This window comes from Crocodylus siamensis, chromosome 15 (assembly GCF_052110815.1).
Source record: "Crocodylus siamensis isolate JL-2025a chromosome 15, ASM5211081v1, whole genome shotgun sequence".
Classification (NCBI taxonomy): domain Eukaryota; kingdom Metazoa; phylum Chordata; order Crocodylia; family Crocodylidae; genus Crocodylus; species Crocodylus siamensis.
The window spans coordinates 3,876,197-3,901,322 of NC_143409.1; the positions used below are offsets into that span (position 1 = coordinate 3,876,197).

The 25,126-nt window shown below is 46.0% G+C and overlaps 1 protein-coding gene across 2 annotated transcripts in view; it reads right to left on the reverse strand.

Moving 5' to 3' along the window:
- IQCH (IQ motif containing H) overlaps nucleotides 1–25,126 on the reverse strand; it is a 115,759-nt gene that overhangs the window by 23,271 nt on the left and 67,362 nt on the right. For both annotated transcript variants that reach the window (XM_090028365.1, XM_090028364.1), the window contains exons 15-16: nucleotides 19,789–19,909; nucleotides 18,494–18,780 (exon numbers count right to left, since the gene is read on the reverse strand). In XM_090028365.1, the coding sequence (XP_089884491.1) occupies nucleotides 18,494–18,780; nucleotides 19,789–19,909 (408 nt within the window). The remainder of the gene's footprint in view (nucleotides 1–18,493; nucleotides 18,781–19,788; nucleotides 19,910–25,126) is intronic.

Consider the following 25,126-nt stretch of genomic DNA (forward strand, 5'->3'; position numbering starts at 1 on the left):
ATCATTATAAGGATATTAAGAGGTCAGGCAGTCAAGGCCTCTTGGTAAACTGGAGTTAATTTCTGAATCATATTCACATAGTAATGCCCTTTTTATAATAGCAAATAAATCACATCTGTAACAGTTGTTAATAACTAACTGCCAAGTATCTGTTGCTGTATTAAATATCCTATTTGTCAACTTAAATATTTCCTGCTGCATGGTATAAAATGCAAATGAGATGCTAATGGCTGCCTTTGCTTAGTAAGAAGGAACTTGCACCAATTACTATGCTTAATTTTCTCCACAAACGTATTCTTATATCATCACTTCCTACAAAGATGGAAGGAACTCCCATATAGATTTTTATTATTTTGCTATTTGTTAACCTTTTGAAGGAGCTTAGCATTTTTACGGAGCATGTAGTTTATAATTAAGTACATTTCCCTAAATACTAGCAAAACGGTCATTGCTAATGCAGCTTTAATTGTGAGGGAATTAGATTTTAGAATCTAAAATTAGTATTCTTTAAATAAAAAAAAAAAAAAGGACTGGAGAGCTTGGGGGAGACGAGCAAAAGCTACAGAAAAGTTTTAGTTTATTGGTCCACATCTGCCTCGAGGAGGGCAGTAGCTATTAGTGGCTGCCCTGTAAGGCATGTGGCCAGTTTGCAGGGCCACATATCCACCGCAGTGAATTCAAGTCCATGTCAGCAGTGACTGGAAACTTTGCTTGAAGTCTCAGCACAGATGCAGGATGCGAGGGTCTTGGGAGCCATGAGACCTGAAGCTGGTCCCTCCCTGAGAAGACAGGCTGGGACGGCGAGTGAAGCTTGCAAAGCTTCTACTGCCACTGCCTGCGAGGCGCCAGCTCGGTGGATCAGGCAGACGCTGTGGATGTTCAAAGGCCCGTGCTGCTAGTGCGGTATGAACCTGGCCCTCAACACACGGCAGGTGAAGCAGGACAGAAATGCAGCCTGGCAAACCTGGAATGGTCCTTAGCCCACGGCAAATTTATTACAAACCCCAGGATATCTACCTTGCTTCTGCAGCACATTAAATCATTGCGCAGGCTTTGCCAGCAGCTACAATGACACTGACAGGTGCGCGCGGGCCACGGTTATTCTCAGATCTACAGGACGCGTCCATCAAACACTCTGCGGGCACGCTTCACATAATGGGAACCGCGCACGCAGCATGGGATGTTGGCTTCAACAGACCCTACAAAAGATAAGCCTGGCGCATGACCACTCACCACCCTGCAAACCGGTCACACGGGCACCATCTGGGCTCCAGTGAACAAAAGATGTTAGAGCCTTTGAGCAGGGCAGGCTCCATCCCTTTCGAGCAGGGTGGGCCCCATCCCTCGAGACAAAAGGGTTGAACCCTTCCGTGTGCAGCTTGTTAGCCTGTGGGAAACAGTCTGGAGGAATGACTTCCTGCCGGCGTTCCTCCCGTGCAATGCTCACTTCTTCCTAATGCCAAAAAATTATTACCCTTCTAGAAAAGGGTCTATACATTTAATGGATCCAGTCAATAAAAGGGCATCTTAAAGAGTTTGGGGGCTGGGGGACATGGCTGGTGAGGAGAGGCTGAGGGAACTGGACTTATTTAGTCTGGAGAAGAGAAGACCGAGGGGGATTGAATAGCAGCCTTCACCTCCCTGCAGGGGGGCTGCAAAGAGGATGGAGCTGGGCTGTTCTCGGTGGGGGCAGGTGACAGGACAAGGAGCAATGGGCTCAAGTGGCAGCAAGGGAAACAGAGATTAGATATTAGGAAAAACTCTCTCATAAGGAGGATGGCAAAGCACTGGAACAGGTTTCCCAGAGAGGTGGTGGACTCTCCATCCCTGGAAGCATTTAAGACCCAGTTAGACAAAGCCTTGGCTGGGAGGATGTAGTTGGGGCTGGTCCTGCTTTGAGCTGGGGTCTGGATTAGATGTGACCTCCCGAGGTCCCTTCCAGCCCTCCTTGTCTGTAATTATAAAATCCTACAGAATTGAACAGAAAATGACGTCAGTCACACCTGCCCTTCCAATCAGACACAACGCTATGGCAAGGATGCAGTTTTCTTTTACTCTCCAGGACAGCTCCAAGCCCACAGAAAGGGTAAGTTGCTATCAAGTTCCCTGGGGTAAAAATGTGAACATAACAGGTGCCACGTTTCATCGAGTTTACGCCACGGAGCCGAATCCTCAGCAGCACTGAGCTCAGGGAGGCAGGCTAAGATGGCTCTGAGCCACCTTCCTCCTCCGCCTATCCCGGGCCTGTGCCTACAGCAGAACCACCTCTGTTGCAAGTCAGAGCAGCCAAATGGTCATTGATGGGTGCCAAATAGGACAATCCCTGAGGGATGCTTTTCCTGGCCCAGGATCACTGGCACACGCTGCACTGGAGTCATGCTCCTTTTGGCTCTGGCCACATTTCAGAGCACTTTCTACATGGGGAAAGGAGGAAGGAGGTGACATTAGCCAGCCAGGCTGGCTTTCGGGGGGGGGGGAGTCCTCTTCTGTCCCTGAATCCTGAGCTCCCCTATTAGTTCAGTTGAAGGGCCTTTTATTCTACTGCAGCACCACGAAGGAAGGACATGGCCTGCACTGGGGAGATGGTCCCTCATTTTCATGGGACTGCGAATGGCATGCACATTTTCATCTTAGCTCAAATACAGCTCAGGCCATTAGCAGCCAACAGATGTTGCCATCAAACAGCTGTGTGCGGTCCTGTACGAGAAGAGCCAGAAGCCTTCCTCTCATCCCCACTGGTCGCAAGTGCCCTTTGCAAAAATCACAGCAATTGCCAACGAGGAGCCATGTTTTTAATAGTCTCATTGCTGAGACTGAGCATTTGGTGTATCTGAGACTCACCAGTGACACAGTTTGGACCAGTCTGCTCTGAAGCTGCCTGCATTGTAGTTGTTCTGAGGACAGATAGTGGACATGTATCTGCAGAAGCTCTTGCTCCGACCCCTTTCGTTACCGTCGTCTCAGGATACAACCCCAGAAGGAAATGAGCAGTGCTTTGAAAATGATACTAAGCACGTCTACCACGCTGAAATGTGCAGGTGTCCTGTTAACCTTAGCTGCAATAGGGAGGAGTAGACTTGTTGGTATCTGAGCCTAAAGAACTCAAGCGAAGGAGGATCCCCGAGCTGTTGACTTTTCATTTTCCCGGAAGGGGCTCATCAGGCGCTCGCCAAGAAAAACCTGTTCTCACTGCATCGCAAGGGCTACTCAGTATGCAAGGCACTGAGCTAAATCAATGTGGCTGGAGCTGCCAGCAGCAACAGCAGCAGGGGAGAACCTGAAATAATAAAAATATATAACCTTTGAGCAAGAGCACAGAAACCAGGGAAGCATGGCTTTCAAGGATGCGTTTGCCCTCTGCTTTCCATGGCATGTCTATGCCTGACACGTATGTTCCATGTTTAGGGAACAGATCATTTCGGGCTGCCTGCTGCCCATGTGGTTCCTCTCTTCCACTTCCTTTGTCTCTCTCTCTCCCCAGGGTGATGATGAGAGGCGAGATAACAGAATACGAGGAAGACCTTTGTAACCAGGGAGCACCAGTGCCGCTGACCACCCTTTTTTCTGACCGACTTAGGAAGCATGGCACAGGGGGAAGAGCACAGCAGAACAGGCCTGGTGGCATCAGTGAAAGGAAAACAGTATTTGACTATTAATCATATCTACAGTGCCATTCATCCCAAATGCCTATACACAGCGGGCTCGTCATCCTCTACTAAAAATGACCCGGGGAGAAAGCAAATGGGACATAAGCCTGCTAGGACCAACCATGAGGGGTCACATAAGTTGGAATTCAGCCTGACCCTAGAGGGAGTTAATGCTGTAGGACAGCGGGGTCAGCCTCTTCGGCAGGGGTGCCACAAATTACCCCCGTGCCCTCCCAACTGCTACTTCCCTTGCCCGATCTGCTTCTCCGCTTTCTGCTTCCTGCCCTGTGCTGCCTGCCTGATCTCCTGCTCTGCTTTCTGCTCCCTGCTGTGTTGCCTGCCCCCTCCCCGATGTGCTGCATGCCACATGCAAAGGTTGCCGGTGCCACTTGCAGTACCCTGTCCTAGGGGAAGTGAAGTGACCACAGGTGAGGAGGAGGATTTCAGGATTCGAGCTCCTAACCTAGCAAATCCAGGCTCAGGGGAGTCTTTTACATAGTACCAGAAGCAGCATGCTTCAGACATGTGATTTTTCAGACTTTCTAAGAGAGACTAAAACGTAATTATTACCAGTGAATCAGAAAACAGGTAGAAGCTTAATTCTGTGTTTGTTTCCATCAGTGCAAAACTCAAGTAACGACACTGAAGATTTATACTCAGGCAACCCGGGTCAGAATTTGGTCCGTTGCACCTCCAAGACTGCTTCCCACCATGCTGGGGTTTTGCCATTAGGCGCCATCCAAGTACTGACAATGCACACCCTGCTTTGCTCAGGAGAGATGATGAAGCTGTAGCACAAAGACATACAAAGTAGGCTGAAGGACACTTGTAGCTCCCATCACCATTAGCAGAAAGCATCCCTACCGAAAGAGGAAAAAGGCCGATCCTGGCAAGACCCCTTTTCTTGGAGAAAGGCAGAAGGAGGCAGCAGACAAGAGAGAGACAGCAAAGAAAGGAATGAGGAAGAACAAGACCAAAGCCCTAAAGAAAAAAAAAACCCAATGTTGAGCCAAAGAAAGATGAGATGCTGAAGAAAAGACTAGATCCTGGAGAGCTGCTGGTCTCCAGTAACACCTGCAGTCGCAGCTCAGCAGGGAGAACAAACACCTTTCCAAGATGGCTCCGGCTTCTAAGGGAGGTTTCGCTTCCCTGCTAAGCGGTGGCAGCGAGAACTGTAAAACAAGCAAACCCTGGCATTTCAAGCTGCTGTGGTGCCCGACTAAAAGAGCTACCTGGGTCTGCTCCAAAGCCCGTTAGAGTCAACGACAGCCCATTCATGGCCTACTGCAGGCTTTGGTTCAAGCCCTATAAATTGCATCGTAATTGCAAAGTCTATGCAAAACAAGATCTAAGCTTACCCACCGCATGGAAAACACGCCCTCTTATCTATCCTAATGATTTTCCTTTGGCTGGCAGTAACACAGCTGTGGAGGGCCCCCTAAAATCTGCGAGGGACTCATCCTCCTCTATAGCGAGAAGCAACAAAAGGCAAATGTAATAAAAGCCCACCGTCACACTGCAGCGATGGGCTACAATCTAGCAGGCGGGCCTCCACAGAGCCCCCGCGTAAGGCAGAAGGGAAGGCAAGTATTTGGTTAGTTCTTTCACTAAAAAAGTGGCTTCTTGCTACAGTTTTAAGTCATAAAAATGGATGCTTGATGCCACAGGCAGACCTAAACCCTGCTTTAACTACAAGACTGGGGGGAAAAAAGAATCCTTCTGGTTATGTGCAGCAGCCAGATGCAATACGTAATAATGACTTGTCAGAAAAGGGGCTTCCCTTAGAAGTGACTACACAAACATACGAACACAGAGAGGCTGAGAACAGAGCCTTTTTTTGTGCATCTGTTGCTGCTGTACTAATTTTTAATGGCCAAAGACCCGTGCTGTACAAAGAGCCCTGTCCATGGTAATATGCTGCTCATCTCTTCACTTGTCAGTACAAAAGGCTACGGAGGTTGAGCCTTCCAAAGCAGCCAATGAGCCTCTGACCCATTTCCTTTAATTGAAAAGAAGATCAATGCCAAAAGCGGTGAGGGTTCTTTGGGAAAAAAAAAAAGAGTCTGAGCTTTAATTTTTGTTCATTATTTTTGCATCTTTCCGTGGTTTATAAAAGCAGTAATGACTGCCGAGGTCAGGCATGTACTAGCAGTTAATAACCGGCTGGGTTACCATCTCCTCCAGTCTGTCAGGAGCTGTTATAAAAGGCCTGACCTAGAGGTCACGTTTAAGTAAAGTTAAAAGACTGACACAACCCTAAAAAGTAATGAACATTTAATTTCGCGCCAGTCCTCGCTTTCCTAATTTGCCCTGGGGCACCAAGGCAAAGCACAGCATCGGATACCCAGGACTGTGCTCTGATCAGAGATCTCTGCAGTACCAAGGATCTGCTGCATGGCAAGCTAAAAATAACACAAAGCACTGAATCTTAAAATTTCAGGGCTTGCTCATATTGCCATCGTGATCTAAACATTGCCAAAATTCAAGAACTATTTCCCTCCATTAAGTGCGTCTAACGGCTATTGAGAGCAGCAGAGAATGCATTCGGAAATTAAACTGAAACAGAGCTCAGTTGTAAACACCGAGAGAGACCCAAGGCTTCAAACTGAGATCTCATGCTTTATACTGACTTGTTAGAGAAGCTATTTGTTCAACTGGAATCCAGGTGTTGATTTAGACTGCAAACACCTGCAAAGCACATTATACCTGACATTTTTTAATTGGGCTTAAAATCAAGAAAATATTCGTTCTTTTCATAATTCTCTTATTTTAGACAGTGGGATTGTGTCTCATGGAAACATTTTCCAGTAGAAAAGTTAGAGGGACGACCTCTAAGATTCGCTAAGAAAATATTGACCAAAGAAATACTGTGGACATGCCCACTCAAGCACCGGATCTGGCACTACTTAAGAGAGATCTCTGCTGAACGCTGCAAGGAGATGCTATCTTTTAACATGCACAGCCTGAGATCTTGCACCTCATGATAGACATTTCAAGTGAATAAAGTCACAATTATAGTGTAGTTCTTTACAGCTGCCATAAAAATGCATCAGCTTTAAAGCATAAACTGGAAAAGGGAAGGAAAACATAAATTCTTAAACAGTTACTAAATTATAGCTTTTCTTTCTCCAGTTTAATTGTTTTATCTACATCTAGTATTGATGTCTGCATTATTGTAAAGAAAACACCTGCTATTTTTAAAGAAGTAGTTGGCCGACACTGTAAAAATGTCAATTAGTAAAATATTAATGCAACTTGAGTTTGGAGAAAAGAGCTCTCTTTATTACTTTTAAAATTCACAGTGGAATTGCCTGGTTCAGCAAGGACTGCCTACAGCGTCTTATCAGGTTGCCATCTAGCGGCAGGATCATGAGCGGCTTGTATTATCTCAAACTTTTCAAGCTCTGGCTGGGTTTACAGGGAGAGCATAGAGAAAGCCGTGGGACCCGACGGCGGCACAAAGCATCGTGGCGTCACTAAAAGAAGCTGCAGACTGTTCAAATGTTCTCATGGCAGAGATAATGCACCCTAATTATGCTGTTATTGTTGTCACTAGTTACCGTTTGTATGGTGCTAACCAGCAAACCACTAATAAATGGCATTGCCTGCCCCAAAGGGCTCGCAGCTTACATGAGAGGATGGCACATGCCCGCGATACAAGCAGGTGAGGCAGGCAGGGAGACGGGGGAGCAAATGCTCCGGCCGGCAGTAACTGTGATCTACTTGCCTCTTCCTGCTGGCATTACCGGGCCGGTGGATAATGCAGCGATGCCTTCGTGGTGCGCTGACCCTGCCACTCCAAATCGATGCTCACTTCAGGAGTTTGTTTCTCAACACAGCAGATGGTGGAAACCAAAGGTTTGGAGGGGAGGAGGGGGGACTACTATGCACCTTTGTGCTATGTCATCTGTGAGCTGCTCCAGGGCTCCTGACATCTATTGGACGGCTCTGGGGCCTGGCTTTTTCTATGGCAGCCACCTGGAGCTGCCCTCTGGGTATCTCTGCTGTCTGGGGTCTCTGCTGCACCGCCTGCTGCAGCCCTGCCCCCCACGCATGCACCCGGCCCCGGCCCCTCTAACCCCCGTGTGTGTTCTCTCCCCGGGTTTCCCGTCCAGTGTGTGTCTATTTTATTTTATTTTATTTTTTTAAAGCAGCATTTGCAAACGTGCACACACACAGCTGTGAATTCTGTACACGACTGCTAGGCCCAGTGCTTAAGCCTCTCCGCCTTGCCTGTGGTCTGTGGTAAGTCTTATTAGCCTCTGGCACCCGAACACTTGTATATACAACTGCAGAGACTGTGCAAACCAATTAGGGAGTTTGCATTATCTTTTTTTTTAGTTCTTTACTTTCCAGAGACAAGATAAAATGATAAGAAACACAGAATGCCACCGCTGCCTTCTGTACCTTTCAGACCTGATTTCTTTATATTTGCTATCAGATGAACAAGCATAAAGTTTGGGTTTTTTTTAATAAGTCTATTATGGGTTTCCCGGCACAGACAAGTGAATGCTATAAATGTCACAACTATTAATGATGTCTAAAGAATGAAGGCACAGAGAATCCTAGAAATGAGTAAAAATAGTGGGGATGCTCTTCAAGGTTGCTTAGTTTACGTTTTCAAGAAAGGGCGATTTTAGTAGCCAGACAGCGTAATTACTCCGAGCGACGCTGCACTTGGTGCAGCACTCGTGTGCTGTAAGAATAGCAGCTCTTCGAATTAGATTAATATATACGAGTTGCCAGATCAGGCCGATGGCTCATGCAGTTCAGTATCATGCTTGGGAATGGCTAATAAGGGCTTGACCTACAATAAATTTTTATTGTGGCGGACACAATTATGGAGCTTCAGTGAGCTGACAGTCCTGACCACCACTCTGTGGCCAGTGTAGACAAGGTTAATAGAGTCATAGATTTTAAAGCCAGAGGAGACCATTAGATCGTCCAGGCTGAGTTCCTCCGTGGCACGGGCCGCAGAGCCTTGCCCAGCTTCCCCCGTATGGAGCCATCGCTTGTGTTCAGATCAACCCAAACAGGTCTCGTGTCTGCGCTTCCTCCAGGCTGATCCTGAAACTGCTGCCAAGGAACAAAGCTCTGCACGTGCCTGGTACAGAAAAATATTGGGCGGTCCCTTTTTGGAGGATGCCCAGGACGGCTTGCAGGAGTGGTCTTGGGCATGCTTGGAGAGTGGCACCCGCCGTGCCTGGCGCCATTCCCAAAGCGCCGGGCACGTGGCACGTGGAGCAGGGCTTATTTCTGGACAGCCGTCTCAGGAGTGTCACGGAGGCTGTGAGCGAGTTTGTAACTCTCACGGTCCTGAAGAAAAGCACGAAACGTACTCTGCAAGCTCAACACTCGCGATGAAAATATCAAGAAGATTCTTTTTATGGCCTTTTTATGCACATGGGGTGACAAGACAGAGCCAAAGGAAGGACAGGCCACCTCTGAGTTCCTTCGAACAAACTTCCTCTCTTTTTATTTATTTTTTTTTGGTGCTTCTCTTGTAGGAAGACAGACCTGGGAAAGACTCCCAGTAATGTTCAGTCATGCCCTTGCCTCCAGGCAGGAAGCTTCCTAAATACCAAATCCTCTTCCCAGCAGGCTCTCCTAGATGTGTCCATCAATACCACCTACCCCATGACTGGGATTCCCAGTGCTCCCCCTCTCCAGTCCAGTTTCTACTGGGAGCTGCTGAGGAACCTGTTTGGGCCTCTTGGCTGCTTCCTTCCCCTTGGCCGCTGCTTTCCTTATTGGAGTGAAACAGTGTTAGGTTAGTCTGAGTGCCCTCCTCACTAGCCTTGCAGAGCCATTAGAGTCCAATATATTTTTCAGGCTATCTAATAGTGAATAATATAGCTATCATTATTCTCATAAATGCTTGATCCTTTTTAGTCATCCTGCAGAGCTTTCGGTGTCAGCGATACACTGCAGCAGGGAGTTCCTCTGGTTATTTGTGACATTTCTAAACAACTAGTTCTTATTTCCAGCTTTAATTTTGCTGCCTGCCATTTTCATGGACTCCCCCTTCCTCCTGAATATGGAGACTCTGCCCGGTTTAGTACCTACTCAATCTAGTATCCACTGTCATAACTTGGCATATATTTATCGCGTCCTTCCTTATCATTCCTCTCCTTCAAGTTTCAATCCTTCGAGCACGTCTTCACGTGAATGCCTTTTCATGGCTCTGCTCGGTCTTACTTCTTGTTTCTGAACTCTACAGTTTCTGCCACATCTTTCCTAAGATGAAGAGGGACCGCTGAAAGCCACGTTCCAGGTGACAGCATGCCTTGGTTTAGTACAAGTGCTTTCTAATATTTCAGCCGGCTTTTCCCTCATCTACCTATTAACAAGTAGGTCTTCTGTTTTCTGCTTCTTTGGCCACTACTCTCTCTGTCCGACACCCAACGGATCTCGACTTTTTCCCAAGCTGTTACCTTTAATCTGGAAGTCGGTGCCGTGCACAAACAGTTTCCATCATCCCCCGGACTGGGCAGGACTTTGCCTTTCACCAAACTGCAGTTCCACTGCCAGTCTGCTCCCATCCAACGAGCGCTGACCAGATTTCTGCTGCCCTTAATTATGCTCAGTGGTTGTCCTACTGAAATCAAAGCTAGTCTTGACTAACTCACACAGTTTTGCACTGTCTGCAAATCTGGCCAACTTGCCGTTCATCCCATTTTCCACATCATAAATTTATTAAACAACACAGGTTCTTTCTGCCATATCCTGAAGCTTCTGCCGTGTTAATTGACTGTTCGCTTCTACTGTTTGTTTGCTGTCTCCTAGCCAGATTCAAATCCCTGAAAGTATTTCACCTCTCATCTGAGGAGCATTTAGTTTCCTTTAACAGTGTCTTAGGAGCAACTCTGGTGCCCATTTTTTGAAAGTTCAAATATATTCATGTCAGCCTACACCCCTTCCTCCAATTTGCTGTTTCACAGATGTTACATCATCGAGTCCGACCCCCTGCCCTGGGCAGGAATGAGTGCTGGGCTCAGATGACCCCAGTCAGGTGTCTGCTCAATCTCCTCTTAACTACCTCCAAGGAAAGAGACAACACCACCTCCCTTGGAAGTTTATTCCATATTTTGGCAACTCTCACTATGGTTTTGTTCAAAAAAATTCTGCGGTGCCTTGCAGAACCTGTGCTAGTTTCCCCTTTTGACTCATATTTGTTCCACTATGCATTTTATAATTTATATACTGACATTTTATGCTCTGCAAGTCTCAACACTCAAGTGCTAGGGATCATCAGCAAAGTCCTTCTGCAGGAGTCTTTTACATAGTACCAGAAGCAGCATGCTTCAGACATGCAATTTTTCAGATTTTCTAAGAGAAATTAAAATGTAATCATTACCAACAAATCATAAAGCAGGTAGAAGCTTAATTCTGTGCTCATTTAAATCAGCGCAAAACTCGAGTAATGACACTGAAGATTTATACCCAGGCAACCTGGATCAGAATTTGGTCTGGAGATTATAAATGACTACACAAGGGGTAAATAAATGCTGATGCACATATAACGTAAATAGGAAGAAGCTGTTGAGTTTTACTGCATGAATATGAAGCAGTGCTTATTAATGGGGAATGATGTGAGCGTATAGATTATCTGCAGAAAAAGTAAGAAAAATCCAGCGCTCGCTTGTGCTGTTGCGTGATCTCATGAGATCTCAAGCTGAGCAGGGTCAGCCGGAAACCCAAGATGCTGCAGGGATCGCTATTAATGACACAAGAGACGGCACCGTTCCCTCGGGCCGTTGCAGCAGGACGAGGGAGGAGTGACGTCATTTGGGCGAGACGTTAAACCCACGTTCTGAATCTGAGCAATACTATCCCTATAAACCCGTGACTTCTTTTTCCACAGGATTGGAGCTGTCACCCCTTGGTGAGGTGTTCCAGCTACACTCCACCGGGTACTGGCCTACTTAATAATCTCTTCTGAAGCAGTTAGACAAGGTATTCTTCCCTTTATTTCCTGAATGGTGACACAGAGTTGAAACGTGGCGAGTATAATACTTTCCACCCCCCAAGTGGCGGCTGCATCTCAATGATCTTTTTCACCCAGAGTTCACTGAGATCTTTGATAAAGAGCCCTGCCATATATAATGTCACCTAAACTTCTTAAGCCTGGGTTTGCCAACTTAAGCCTTAACTTCCTGTGGACCGTGTTTGCAAAGGCTCCATTATAAACTGCTATTTTTTTATATATAAAATACAGGACTTGCTGATTTTTTGACCCCCTAATACTTGCAGTCTCTGATGAAAAAGTCACAAGAACTCCTCTTCGTGTATAAGTCGCACAGTAAGAGTGCTGCTCTTTATTAGTGACTCCTCCAAAATAATTCACTTTAATCTTGTTGTTTCTAACCAATTTTTTATGGATGCTTTGCCATTCCTTTCCTAGGTTCATCCATGTTAGGGGCTGGAAAGGACCTCAGGAGATCATCAGATCCACGCCCCCTGCACTTGGGCAGGAAAGAGTGCTAGGGCCAGATGACTCCAGCAAGGTGGGCATCAAGACACTTTTTGAAGATCGCCAGGATAGGTTCTCTAAATCCTGATATGCATCCACACACACACAATGCATTCGAGTCACTTTAACAAAATCGGCCACTGGGGAGGCAATGGCGCTTCTACACAGTGCTTTACCATGGGAGTCCTCCCCAGGGTAGCTGAGGGACAGTTGAAGCACTGATGTACACAAGGCCACCGTGCAGAATTCCTCTGCTTGGGCTGGATCATTAAAGAAGGGGCATCTGATAAGATATAGATGTCTCCCATTGAGGCAAACACCCTATTTTTTGCATTATTAGCCAATGAGGCAGGCATTCATTCTCTGCAGGGGCTCAGAAAGCGACAGAGAGTTTGGCCTCCCAACTCCTCCCAGCTGGGCATTAATTCTTGAGAAGTGTCCTGTATCTAAACTGTTACTGCTTACATACATAGTGCTTAGCTCTTAAATTAATCCTTAATTAGGGTGCAAGGTATGATGGATTGGTGAAGAAAAGGCTTGATCCCAACAGCCTGATTCAGAGGTCTCTCAATGCTGCTCTGTCAGAATAGTGGGGAAAGAGATCTACACCCCTGATCCTCCAAGTGTCTGCAGTAACCATGTGTGTGAAGAGTCAGTGGGATTACACAGATGCAAAACTCTCCCCCAGGCTCGGCTTTCCAAGAAGAGGCTGATGTGCAGGTTGGCCTATGTCAGTTTATTCAGACCATCTAAGTTCAAGAGGAGGGTTGATTCAGCTTCCCCCATCCCGTGCTCCTAGCTTTTCTGTTTTCTCCATGATCGTGGAAGAAGCTGAGAGGCTCCCCACAGTAGGCGATTCACTGGGACTAGTCCGAGGTGGACGGAGGATGCCGCAGCAGGCCGAGAACCACATCATGTCTGTAGCTGTGTCCTCCGTCCCTTCCGGCCAGCAGACCAAACAGGCTAGCGGCCGTGCGGTGCCTTTGCCACCTTGCCGGCTCACTCACCCGTCCCTTACTGCAGCACTTTGGCTGGGGTGCATTCAGGGATAGGCCTCATACCTTGCTTCATTCTTCAGCGAACTAACCCAAGACCCTGATTCAGATTCAGGACTGAAAGGACCCCCACCCGCTGCCTCCCATTTTAGCTTTCCCTGAGACCTGACCTGCATCCCGTGCCAGCCCTGCTGCCCACGAAAGGCGCTCGTCACACTGCGCGTTGCTTCCTGCTCCATTGCCCTCACCGCTTGAGCTCTTCATGGCCTTCCTCATGCGTTTGGAAGATGCAGCATGTTCCTGCCCTGGCATCCAGCTGGCATTATGGCCAAGAGTCAGAGGGAGAAGGGAGACTATTACCCCCTTTTTAGTCGACGTGCATTCCAGGGACTGCTTGGGAGGAACGGTACCTCTGCAAGCGCAGCCACCGCCTGTGACAGGCGTTTCCGCAGCAGGCCTGATGAGAAGGGGGAAAGCTCCTGGTACTCTCCATCTCCTCCTCCCTGCACATGACAGTCACCATCTGGCTCATACACTTGTGCATCCATCAAGGAGCTCTGCAAGGACCTCTAGCCAAATCTGGATGACTTGCTCAATGCAGCATTAATGCTGGCTCTTCCGCAGAATCAGTCAGCAATGGGGACTAACCTGGGACTGCTTTTCGCATGTGATGGACATTCGTTGTCATTCACTCAGCATGTGGAGATTCATCTGTTTGCGACTGGCTGCTACTACAACTCAAATGCAGGGGCAGCGTAAATGAGATGCATAACAATATGGCAAAATGTGGAGCTTGCACAGAAATCCTTTGCTAATGCTAACCCCCCGGAAAACTTAAGCAAAAGATTTTATATCGTGCTTAGAAGAGAAAAATATGGCTTGTAAATGGTTCTCAGAAGGGAACATTTCAGAACTTCAAAAAATACAGGTGCACCTGTTGTGTGCCCGTAAAGCATTCATTGCAGACATGCACCCAAGGAAAATGCTGGGGAAGATGGAGATGTGTTTCCTGAGTGAGGAAATGCAGGGTTTTCTTGTGCATGTGCAAAGTGTGTGCCTATTTGCACCCAATTAAGCCTCAGCTGAAAATCTGGCTCTTCAGGTTGCTTAGAGAGTCATGTTTATATAAAAGATGCTTATAACTTTATGAAGGTTTCAGGGATTTTAAAGTATTTAAATACTAGACTGTACTGGTAACAGATGTTCAATGATATATTTTATTTTTTGTTTTGCTGAAAATACAGTAGATCATTTGATATTTTCTGTAAAATATAACTTTGAAAGGATGCCAAGGCATACAGTACTTCCAGAAAATTTATTCCAGCCTCTCAGCTACTACATTAAAATGGGCACTTCTGAAATTAGTGTAAGAATGTTCTCAGAGCCTAATAGGATTTCTTGTTTGCCAAAAAATAGTGCTTTCAGAAGCACAATCTTTTGTGTAATCTCTCTCTCACAACAAGACAGATGGCTTCATTAATTGCCTCTATATCTAATTAAGTTTAAAAAACTGTGCTTAAATAATGCTAAAGTTGTGGTGCAAGCTGACAACACGGGAAATATTAAGGTACAATCAATGGGAAGAAAGGGAAAGAGAACAAGGCAAGAAAGACAGGGATAATAAGAGCTACAGGCAGCACCGATTTGTTTTGTTGCCTGGTTTATGGCAGGGTATGTGTCGTGGCATTATTATAATCTGAGACATGCTTGTGTATGTGGGTGAAATGTCTTGGTTCCCGTGAAGTCAATGGTAGAACCCCAACGAGGCTGGGATGGCCCCCTTCCATAGACTGGAAGTTTTATGGGGGGATCATCCACAGTTACTCATGTCTTTTCCGTAAATACATTTTTTGGGTCAGATATTTCCAGTGGTCTCCCGTTCAGGGTTAATTTTCATTGTCAGATATCTCAGTTTCAATGTAATTGTAACACCAGTGGTCTCTGATATGACCTCTTTCCCCAACAGATGCCTCCAACAGGGCTTAAAATATGCCTCCTTTTTTTAGGTCTTTTCTCCTCCTCCCCACACAACACACACAGGCTGGGATTTTCAAAGAAGCCCAAGGAAGGCAGACTTGAACAGACTGGGGCACAACTCCCGCAGGCTCCTCTGAAAAGCCCAGCCATAATGCACAGCTTGCTTGATTAACTACACATATTAATAAATGCACTGGCACTTGCTACAAGTCCTAATCTGAGCCCCCTTGGGAGACAACAAACTTGCTTCGATAATTAAATGTTTGTACACTTAAGAGTTAATTGCAAAGCAGCACGCTGACAGGGAGACACGCCAGCAGTTTGGGAGGTAACCAGGCACAGGCTCCGAGATTTTTAGTTTAATTGGGATCCAGCGTTAGTATATGGATGGATACCTACCCCAATTCTGAAAGCATGTATTTGTAAGCAATAGGCACTAGAGTACTACAAAGGCTCACAATTACAGTAAGGATTAGAAAACCTTGTATACTAGCCACATCATTACTTTTCAACCTCTATACCTGCCCCTTGCTGGCATGTTGTGAAATTCCAAAATCCTTACATCTCAAAACACCTTTCAAATGAATAACCCAATTTCCTCTCTTTTAAAGAATAAAATGCTCGGACTATTCTGAATTTGGTTTTTAGGGTGTCTGCATGATGGAAGAATTTATTAGATCACATTAGGGACAGAGAGTGCCAACCTTATACATGGAACAAAAGCCAGAGGACGAGATCAGCAGCACAAGAGGAGATCAATAGTTTGTCACATGATGCTGCCAAGGCTGATCAGCCACATCCTGACCAGAAGGAAAAGAAAAGAAATATGGAACAAGACTTAGCATGGAAGCATTGCTTATAAGTGAAGGTTGTGAGTAAAATTAGCTGGGATGTTTGCACTGTGAGCCCTTGCAGAAGAACTACAGAATTACTGAAGTTTAAAAAAAGAGAAGGACCATTCTCAGCACACATTGCAAATCATTCCTTTGCTATTTGCTGGTTCAGACCCACTGCAAAAATGTGCAAAAAGGAGGGTAGCTCACCTGTACCTGGTGGGGTGCGAGTTTGCTGCCTTGGGACATCCAAGCTCCTGTGGTTTCCCCAGTGCTGCCGTACACCGGTGACTGCTCTGAGGGTCGAGAAGAGACTGTAGCCCCAACTGTCTGTGCTCTTTCATCCACTGTAGGCAGCACTGTGTTCTGGACCCTACACTTTCCCTGCTTGATTTATTATATCACCTTTTGCCTTGTCAGATGTCTTTGATGTAGCTGACTGAAGTTTTGCTGACAGACTTGCAGACTACGGCAGGGGTAGCCAAGGTCAATTGAGAGGTTCCAATTTTACTTTGTAACGAGTTCCCATTACTCAGCCAGACCAAGGGCTCGGCTGGGCAGACGTCTGCCTGGTGCTCTCGCATCCACCCCATTTGCTCAGTTCTGCCTCCTCTTGGTGGACCAGTGCTCCAGAAAGGTACCCTGGCTTCCCAGCACATTTGCTTCTAGATGTCGCTCAGAAAGTTGCCTTTGGAAATCTAAGTCTGTAACCCTCTAACTTCCTGAAAGAGCCACCTCTCCCTGCACCCATCATTGCAACAGCTGAGATCAGTTGACACTCTGGCACCAGCCTTCAGGTACTCAGATCTTGAGGGTGTGTGATCATATTTAAGATCCTATTCTGAAGCTCACTCCGACAACTGGTCAGAGCACAAGTGTGCCGACTTTCAGGATGTGGTGCAAAGTTCAAGATATTGGCTTTAGGCAGTTGGGAAGGGGTAAGCACCTTTGCCAGGGCCCTAGCTCTAGCCAGAGACTCTACCTTTTGCTGCAGAAATGTGCAGCAGAATCTGAGCTTCTGAAACATTAGGTTTGCAGCTTTTCAGTTTGCAAGGAAGAGATTCAAGACGTGCATGGAATAAAGAGAGGCAGCGTGACCTTCCCAGGTCGACAGGCAAAGTGAGGCAGCACTTACACAGTGGGTTTGTGGAACTGGTTAGGAGAGCTCACACTTCAACGGGGCATGTTTCTTCCTTACTTGCACAAACAAGTCCGGTGGTCATCAGTTACACTCACAGATTGCAAAATTAGCACAGCCTTGTGAGGGAAGCTTTATTAACACCTAATTCTCTCCAACTCCCCTAGAATATCCTGAACAAACTATGCACAACCTATTAGCCACATAAGATCTTACAAGGTAAGTGAAGTGCTACACAAAGTGCAGAAGTGATGCAGTGTCTCAGGCCAAGGGCAATGAGAAGTGCAGGCTGGTCTCATGCCACCCTGCATCCTCTCAGCACAGAAGAGCAAGGCTCCATGGATGGACCTAACAGGTGCTGCTAACACAAGTTCTCTAGTCTTGGGTACAAGCAAAACAAACAGTAGACTGCACACGGGGAAAAGCACTTCAAGAAAAGCCTAGTGATCTGACCTGAGATGTCTGCAGCACTATTTATTTATCTGTTGATCACTTCAGCGGAAATGTCTAGATGGTGAGCACACTCTTCAAGCCAAGATCGCTAATCTTTTAATACTACAAAATTAAGCCAGTGGACTGAAGAGGGAATGGGCTTAGAAACTGGTACATTAACATGGTGCTTCAGACCCACTGTCCAAACACTTCTGGACAGAAACCTGGTGGGGGGTTAGCTCAGTAATGGACAGAGCCCGCATCACAAAGCCCATTAGAACTGGATCGGTTGCAGGGACTTGCACTGAACTGGAAGGGTGATTGAAAGAGGTGCCAGGTGGCAAGGCGCTGCCTGCACAGTCCCCGATCTGTGGATTTCAATACCTGGTCTATCTGTCTGATGTCTTCCATAAATAATACATTACACAGCAGCTTCTCTCCGCAGGACGCAAAACACTTTACAGATATTAAAGCAGTAACACACACAAGAAGTCTCTGCAGGTCTACCAGTCCCACTTTACAGGTAGAAATGAAAGTGCAGAGAAGCTGGGTGATTTGGCCCCAGGTCACACGGCCTTTCTGTGACAGAGCTGAAAATAGGGACCAAGTCTCCTCACCTGCAGCTCTGACCACAAAACCATCGTTTATTATCATCAGAATACACTTGGTTTTCTGGAACTGGTTTCAGACATTAGTTTCCTCCCCACACAAGGATGCCCCACATGCATTTGCTTAGGTACAAATACACACGCGAGTCATTACTTTGCCGATGATGAAAATTCTTCCTGCCACAATTAGCTAGGACAGAACCTCACCTTTACATTGTTACTAAAGGAACCTACCTCCACATACATGGTTCGCTGCTTAGAAACCAGACTTTCCCCGAAGGGCAACACTCATTAGCTTTTTTGCGTCATCTGGGAGAGCCTGGTGGGAACATCGCACATTCCTCAATCGTTCTCGTACACAAAGGGGTCATTTATTTCTGCCCAACTCACCTGTTGCTCCATTGTTTGTGGATGGATGAAAGTCACAAAGTCAATCGAGAAGTACCCAAGCACCTCCCTAGATCGGCAAGCCTCTCCAATTTTTAAGCACAGCGAATTAAGAACTGCTGGATCAACGGAGCACTGTGGGACAGTGGTGCCAGATGACTGCAAGGGACCGTCAGCGTGGATCTGGTCTCCAGATGAAACCATTCGTATCTCTCCCATTGGCTCTATTAGCATATCCACAGTAAGGTTGGTGACATTTTCGGAGGGTGGAAAGGCTTCTATCACACCGCCTAGAGAGAAATGAATTTGCTGTCAAACTAATTACAGAATTCATAAACCAGTATTTTCAGAGTCTCACAGAATTCAACCACCTGACACCTATTGTGTTCAAACATCACTGCAAGTAGTGCTTGAATAAATAAATTTAATAGGAACTGCAGTGGTAGCTCCCACTGCATCACTTAGGAGATAAAGGGAATATCTTCTAAAGAACAACAACAAGCAAACTATTTACTAGAAATGCATACCCAGGTTTATTCAGTGTTTTGGGGTTGTCTTACAGTCACATATTATATTGCATTTGATCCAGCTAGAATAATATTTTTCAATCCATTCCCAAATGCAACATCTGGTATTATTTTTCTGAAATACTTTCAGGTGGAGATACTGATAAACCCTTGACTCTACAGTACCAAAATCTGTGAAGTTTATCAGATCTAACAAAACTGTGGGGCTCCTTCCACCAGACGTGTTGGAGCATTGTTGTAGCCATGATGGTCCAGGAAATATGCAACAAGTAAGGTTGTTTCTGGTGCTCTCTTATTGGACTAACTGTGTAGCTGGGAGAGATGTTAGATAAGCTTTTGAGCACAGATTTCCTTCTTCAGGTCATGCCTGACATAAGTGGTTTAGGCATCTAACGCTATATGCAACTTTCTTTCAAGTCTGGTGGGATAGTCGTCCTGCGCTTAAAAATTTTGGGTGCCACAGATCCACATAATAAGAGAGATCAGCAGGAAGGTTATTAAGTGCACCATAAGCTCCACTATAGCAATACAAGAGTAAAAGAGTTGGGTCTTCTGTGCTCAATTTGGTACAGGAGAGGTACTCTCAAACATTACAAATACTTGGGCAGGACAAAAGCATGATACTGCCTGTATTTTATTTTTAAATGAACATAATGGGGAAATTAAAGGAAAGAAATACTTAAGCAGGTCCAAGATTAACAAGAACCTGGCATACAATATGGTATAATTACTCCTTATAACACTTAACAACAACTTTGCAGTCTTATTTACCTTGACTAAGAAATGTTTGGAGGAATTTTTCCCATGTAGGGAATCGTTTCTCATTGACTGGCTGTGCGTGCTGTGCTAAAAGGCCCGGCAGCTCCTGGGAGATCTTCACCAAAGCTGGCTCCTGCAGAAACAAATTAAATAGAACCACAAGCAATTTTACTACAGAAATGAAAACTGCTTGTGGGGTGATTAAAAACCAGGCCTCCAACAGGCAAAAAAAAAAAAAATGTGGTTACTGTTTACCCACAGTCAGGAAGCCTTTTTTTAATTTTTCCCCTTACTACTCCTTCTACCTATCCAAAACTCTCAAAGGCTGATTTTTTTCCTCGCTGTAATATCTCTTCTCCTACCGCACTTCTCAGTGATTTGATCCGGCGACTCCAAGCAACCAGCGCTTGGCTATCACTTACCAATCGATATCAAGAGCCGATGCCTCCTACAATTATGCTTGAAAATGGAATTGGTTCAAAAGGCTGCGTTCTCCAGTCATAATCTTCCTAACTCTCCTTACTTTGAGTGTCCTAGAGACTCTGAACAAACGCTTTGTTTAGTAACAATGAATTTGGATGGATTTAGGGGACCCCTGAACATTTAGCATGACTCTACTCAGAGAGAAGGGGAGAGAGAGATACTCCTACAGCCCTCCGCAGCTCGTGAGACAAGCTAGCTTGATGTCTGTTTTTGGTTGAATTTGATTCGTCGTATGAAGGAATGTAAAAAACAGTTTCACTCCCCAGTTCCAGTAACTTTACAGCATTATCACAAAGCCCATTAAACATAGCCTGGCAGAAGCTAACGTCATTGTCTTTGTTGTTCAGGAGAGTCCCAGAGGTGAGCAAGCATGTAAAGTGCATGGACCCTGACTCTGAAGCCCCAGGCCCCTCTCTCTTGCTGCTTTACAAGCATTCTCTCACTTCCCCTGGGTCTCTTTTCTTCTGCTTTACGTCCTCTCGAAATTGGAAGTATCCCATGCTCCAGAAGCGGTCCAACTGTCTGCTGATCTTGGCAATGCTCGGAGCCCACATCTTGTTCTGGGCTCTAAAGGGGCGCAGGAAAACCTTGTGACGACTGATGAATGTAAAAACACTCCTACTAGCCACGGCCAAGCAATGAATTCGGGCGGGGGGGGAGGGGGACACCTGTTCTTTCTGTAACACACAATATAAGAGAAACCGTTTTAAACCTGATATTTATTATTATAAATTGTGATTTTTCTATCATTAGGAGATGAAAGTTGGCCAAGTGGTTAGGGTGCCAGTTTGGGCTCTTGGGGAGACCTAGGTTTGTAGCTCTACCCAGGCTCCTGTGTGATTTCAGTTTCTTCTGCGAACTGGAGAGAACAGCATGCCCCAACTGTACCGGGTGTCAGGAGGATGAAAATAGATACAGCCATTAAAAGGAAAAGGGGAAAGCACTCATCACTGGTCCTAGAAGCCACCGTGACTCCTTTAAAGTGCCTTTTAGCCAATATATAAAAACATTTAGCAGCAAAACGTCAAGTCCATAGCAAGAAACGTCCAAGATGGTAGGCCTGAAATAGCATGATGCCATGAGCCTTTCCCTGAATTACTGACCCTCATCTAGATCCCACCTCTCCAAAAGCCTGAGCATACACATGGGATTTGCAGTGGAAAGGTTACTGTTTTGTCCTATTTTGGACCACTGTGTAAGTGTGGAGGACACGAGTTTCAAAGCCAATGGGCCCTAAACAGACAGTGCTCTGCTGACAGCTTCTTAAAATGAGGTACTTGCAAACTCCCAGGTTTACTGCCCGTCATAAGTGATGCCCTCTCAAACAGGCAAGTCTCAAGCAAGATTAAGACAAAAGCACCACCCAGGAAAGTCAACAACAGCCAGCGTAGGTCCTACAGCACTAATACAATATGCTCTCAACAAGAGACCATGCTCAATCGATAGACTACAGCATTTTGTAACAGCCTCAGGTTCCACGTGGATTCAAGGTCCAGAGATCACTGCAGGGGAAGCAAACCTAGAAGTGACCAAAACACGGAGGATATCAGTAAGGCCAGAACCAGAGGCACCTGGGAAATCACCAGGAACTGGGGACAGTTCAGAGGAGGGATGGCAGAATCTGTCCCAGGATGACACTGATGGACATCTGTGAGCTAGGGCTGTGAGAAGCTTCAGGTGCTGCTTCAATTCAGACGAGATTCAGTCCATTCGGCCGCCGAATCTCTGAATCCAAACCAAATCAGGAGACCCATTAAAAGGTTGGAATTGATTTGAAGCTCTCTGAATCGATTCAGAAAAGATTCGGAGAGCTTTGGAGATTCGGGCAGTCCCTGCTCACTGCTGCAGGATGCTGGACCTGGACTCTGTGCTGGTAAGTAGGGGGCGGGGAATGGTGGGCTGGAGAAGGGGGATGGGACCATGGGGGGACCCCTGCCAGGCCCCATCCCCTCCCTGCTCCCCCAGCCCCTCTGAGCCCCCCCCAACCCCTGCCTGCTTCCCCAGCACCCCCATGGCTGCCCCGCCTGGCCCCAGCTCCTGACCCTTAAAAAAATAGAAGGCCTCCACTCACCAGCTGCTGCAGCAGCCTTGGGGCTTCTGGGGGCTCATGGCAGAGCCCCCAACACAGTGTGGGGCAGTGGGGATTGCCCTCTGCTGGGCAAAAGCCGGTGAGTTGGGGCTTTTTTTTTTTTTTAAAGAGCTGGGAGCTGGGGCAGGCAGGGCAGCTATGGGGTGGGCTGGGATAGCGGGTTGGGGATGGGGCCAATTCAGAGATTCAGCTGATTCAGCTGCAGCCAAATCTCTGAATCAGATTTGGCCGAATCAATTCGGGACAGTGATTTGAATCCCCGAATCGAATCACTGTCCCCCGAAATGGCAGAATCCGAATCCAAAGTGAATACTAGCTGCTTCGCACAGGCCTACTGTAAGCCATGTCTTTCCAGGGATGCTGTTGCTCATGCAAGACCCGGACCCCTCATCCTCCATCAACATGAACCCAAACTAGGGGCTGTGCAGACAGAACAAGATGCTAAATGAGACTGCATTCACCAGACTGTCAGGTCAGTCCCCAAGTATCAAGCTGGGTTAATTCCCCTGACTTAAATAATTGCTTCAAATTTATGACTCAATGAGAGGAGCATGACTCTTCCACGAGTCTGCAATGACATTTCCCAAGTTAAACCATCCTTTTTCTTTCCATAAGGTGAAAGGAAATCAAACCTGTCTCTTTAATGCTTAAAAATCTATCACACAAACTGGAATTCTTCCTAGCGCTGCTGGAGGGTGGAAAAGAGCAATGACAATTCAGCAGCTGGTTCACAGAGCCTCCTATTCCAGAACCTGAGGTCAGGGTTGAGAGCAGTGGTCAAACACTTAGTTACAGCCTGTATAAAACCAAACTCATTGAAGCCAAAATTGTACCAGGGAATGCAAGTTTTAGACAGCTCTGTTCACTAATACATCAGAACAGGGAGCAGAGACCAATTAGGTTCAATGGGGCCTGTGTTTTGCTTTTAAATATAGCTAACCCAAGAGATTATGAGAGCCAATGGTTTCCTATACAATTAATATAAACACAGTTTTGCAGGTAGAAATTTTCTTAGCAGTGATTAATGCCATCGAGAGGTTAATCTACAAATCAGTATGCTCTTTTTATTGTGTTAGCAATACTTCCATCATACTGAGCCTGACCATTTAAATCTAATGAGTTTCAGTATTATGCAATTTAAAAGCAAATACAAAAGCAGATCTGCGGGATAGGAATATATGTAGTGGAATTTAGAATACATTGGGACCACATCCACATAAATACCAATCTAAATCATGAGCATGCAATACTTTGACTTGGATTCAATTTCTCCACTGCAACAACGTTGAACATGAAGACACCTGCCCCAAAGCTTATGACCCTGTTTCCCCTTTCCAGGGGGCAGTTTTTCCTTGCAAACAGAACGATCACTGGGCTCTTCTTTCCAACACTGGACGCGCCTACACATGCACTTTAATGTGCATTAGCATATTTTAACACGCATTAAAGCATCACAAAAAAAACAGTGCACTTTCGTTAATGTGCATTAACAAACACTAAAGTGCTCTTTTCCAGTACCTCACACTGGAGGTACTAAGTTCAATGCGCATTAATGAACATGTAGACACAGCTGCTGTGTTCTTAGTAAGAATCCACTGAGTGACTTTCTGCAATCAGGCTGATGCTCACTCATCACTTGATACAACTGATTTAACAGCATACACCTTCTTCCCTGTTCATGAAGCAGCTTGTAAGAAGCCAGTAGAGGACCAATTTTGGCAACACTTGATCATCACCAAGAATATTCTGGAGTCCTACTTGATGAGACTTACACTGTGATATAGCACAAAGTGGTGCCAGTGGCTGACCTGCTCTTAGCCAATACTGGTCGAACATCCTGTTTCATACTGCACCTTTGGCAGAATTTGACACTGGTGTTCATTTCCCTAAAGACTCGTGCCAGGGACCAAAGGAAGTATCAAGGCTCAGCCTTTCTGAGCCACCCAAAGCATATTCACTCGAGCCTGCTAGTTCTCAAATCTTGCTCATCACATGAAAACACTGAAGGAGGCTGTGAAATGCTATGTGTTACAGCTGTGTACCTATTTATATCAAACCTAGGAATACCATCCCTCACATATCACGACAGAGAAAAATCACTTTGGAAGGGGAGGGGGGGAGAGGGGTCTTTAAAACAACCAATCAAATCCAGGAAAGTTTTTTTGGGTTTTTTGAAATCATTGTTTTAATTCTCTCACAGCTAGGAACAAACTCAATTTACCAGCGTGCTTACAAGGCTCAGCTCCTCACAGACAGTTAGGTGCCTGGCTCTGAGTGATGTCTATGGGGGCTATGCTCCTAAGCACTAGTTCTTAGTGGAAGTTCCTCACTGCAAGCCTCGCAGAGGCAACAATCCCAATTACATGACATTTTAGTAGGGAATAGGAGAATACACTTCACAAACATTTCAACCCAAGCCTAAACCCAGTGTCACTGAAGCCTTTAAAGGGATCCTAGGTCTTTCTGGCAGCAAAATTTATCCAGGTTCTCTGTGATGCCACAGTGACTCAGATCTGTACAGTGCTATCAAGGAGTACATGTACATTTTGGAACACTTCACATTTAATGTTGCCTTTTTAAACAACCATTGCAACGATTTGCAAATGCAGTCAAAGCCTGATTGCCCCGTCTTTACATTAAAACAGTCCTTACCTTCATCAAGTGAAATTTTGCACCGCTGTGTTACAGCAATAGCAACAAGAGATGATGCTAGGACTGGAAACGGGGTGTCTGGCTGGAACAGATCGGAGATCCAGTTGAGGGAACAAAGAGAAGCCT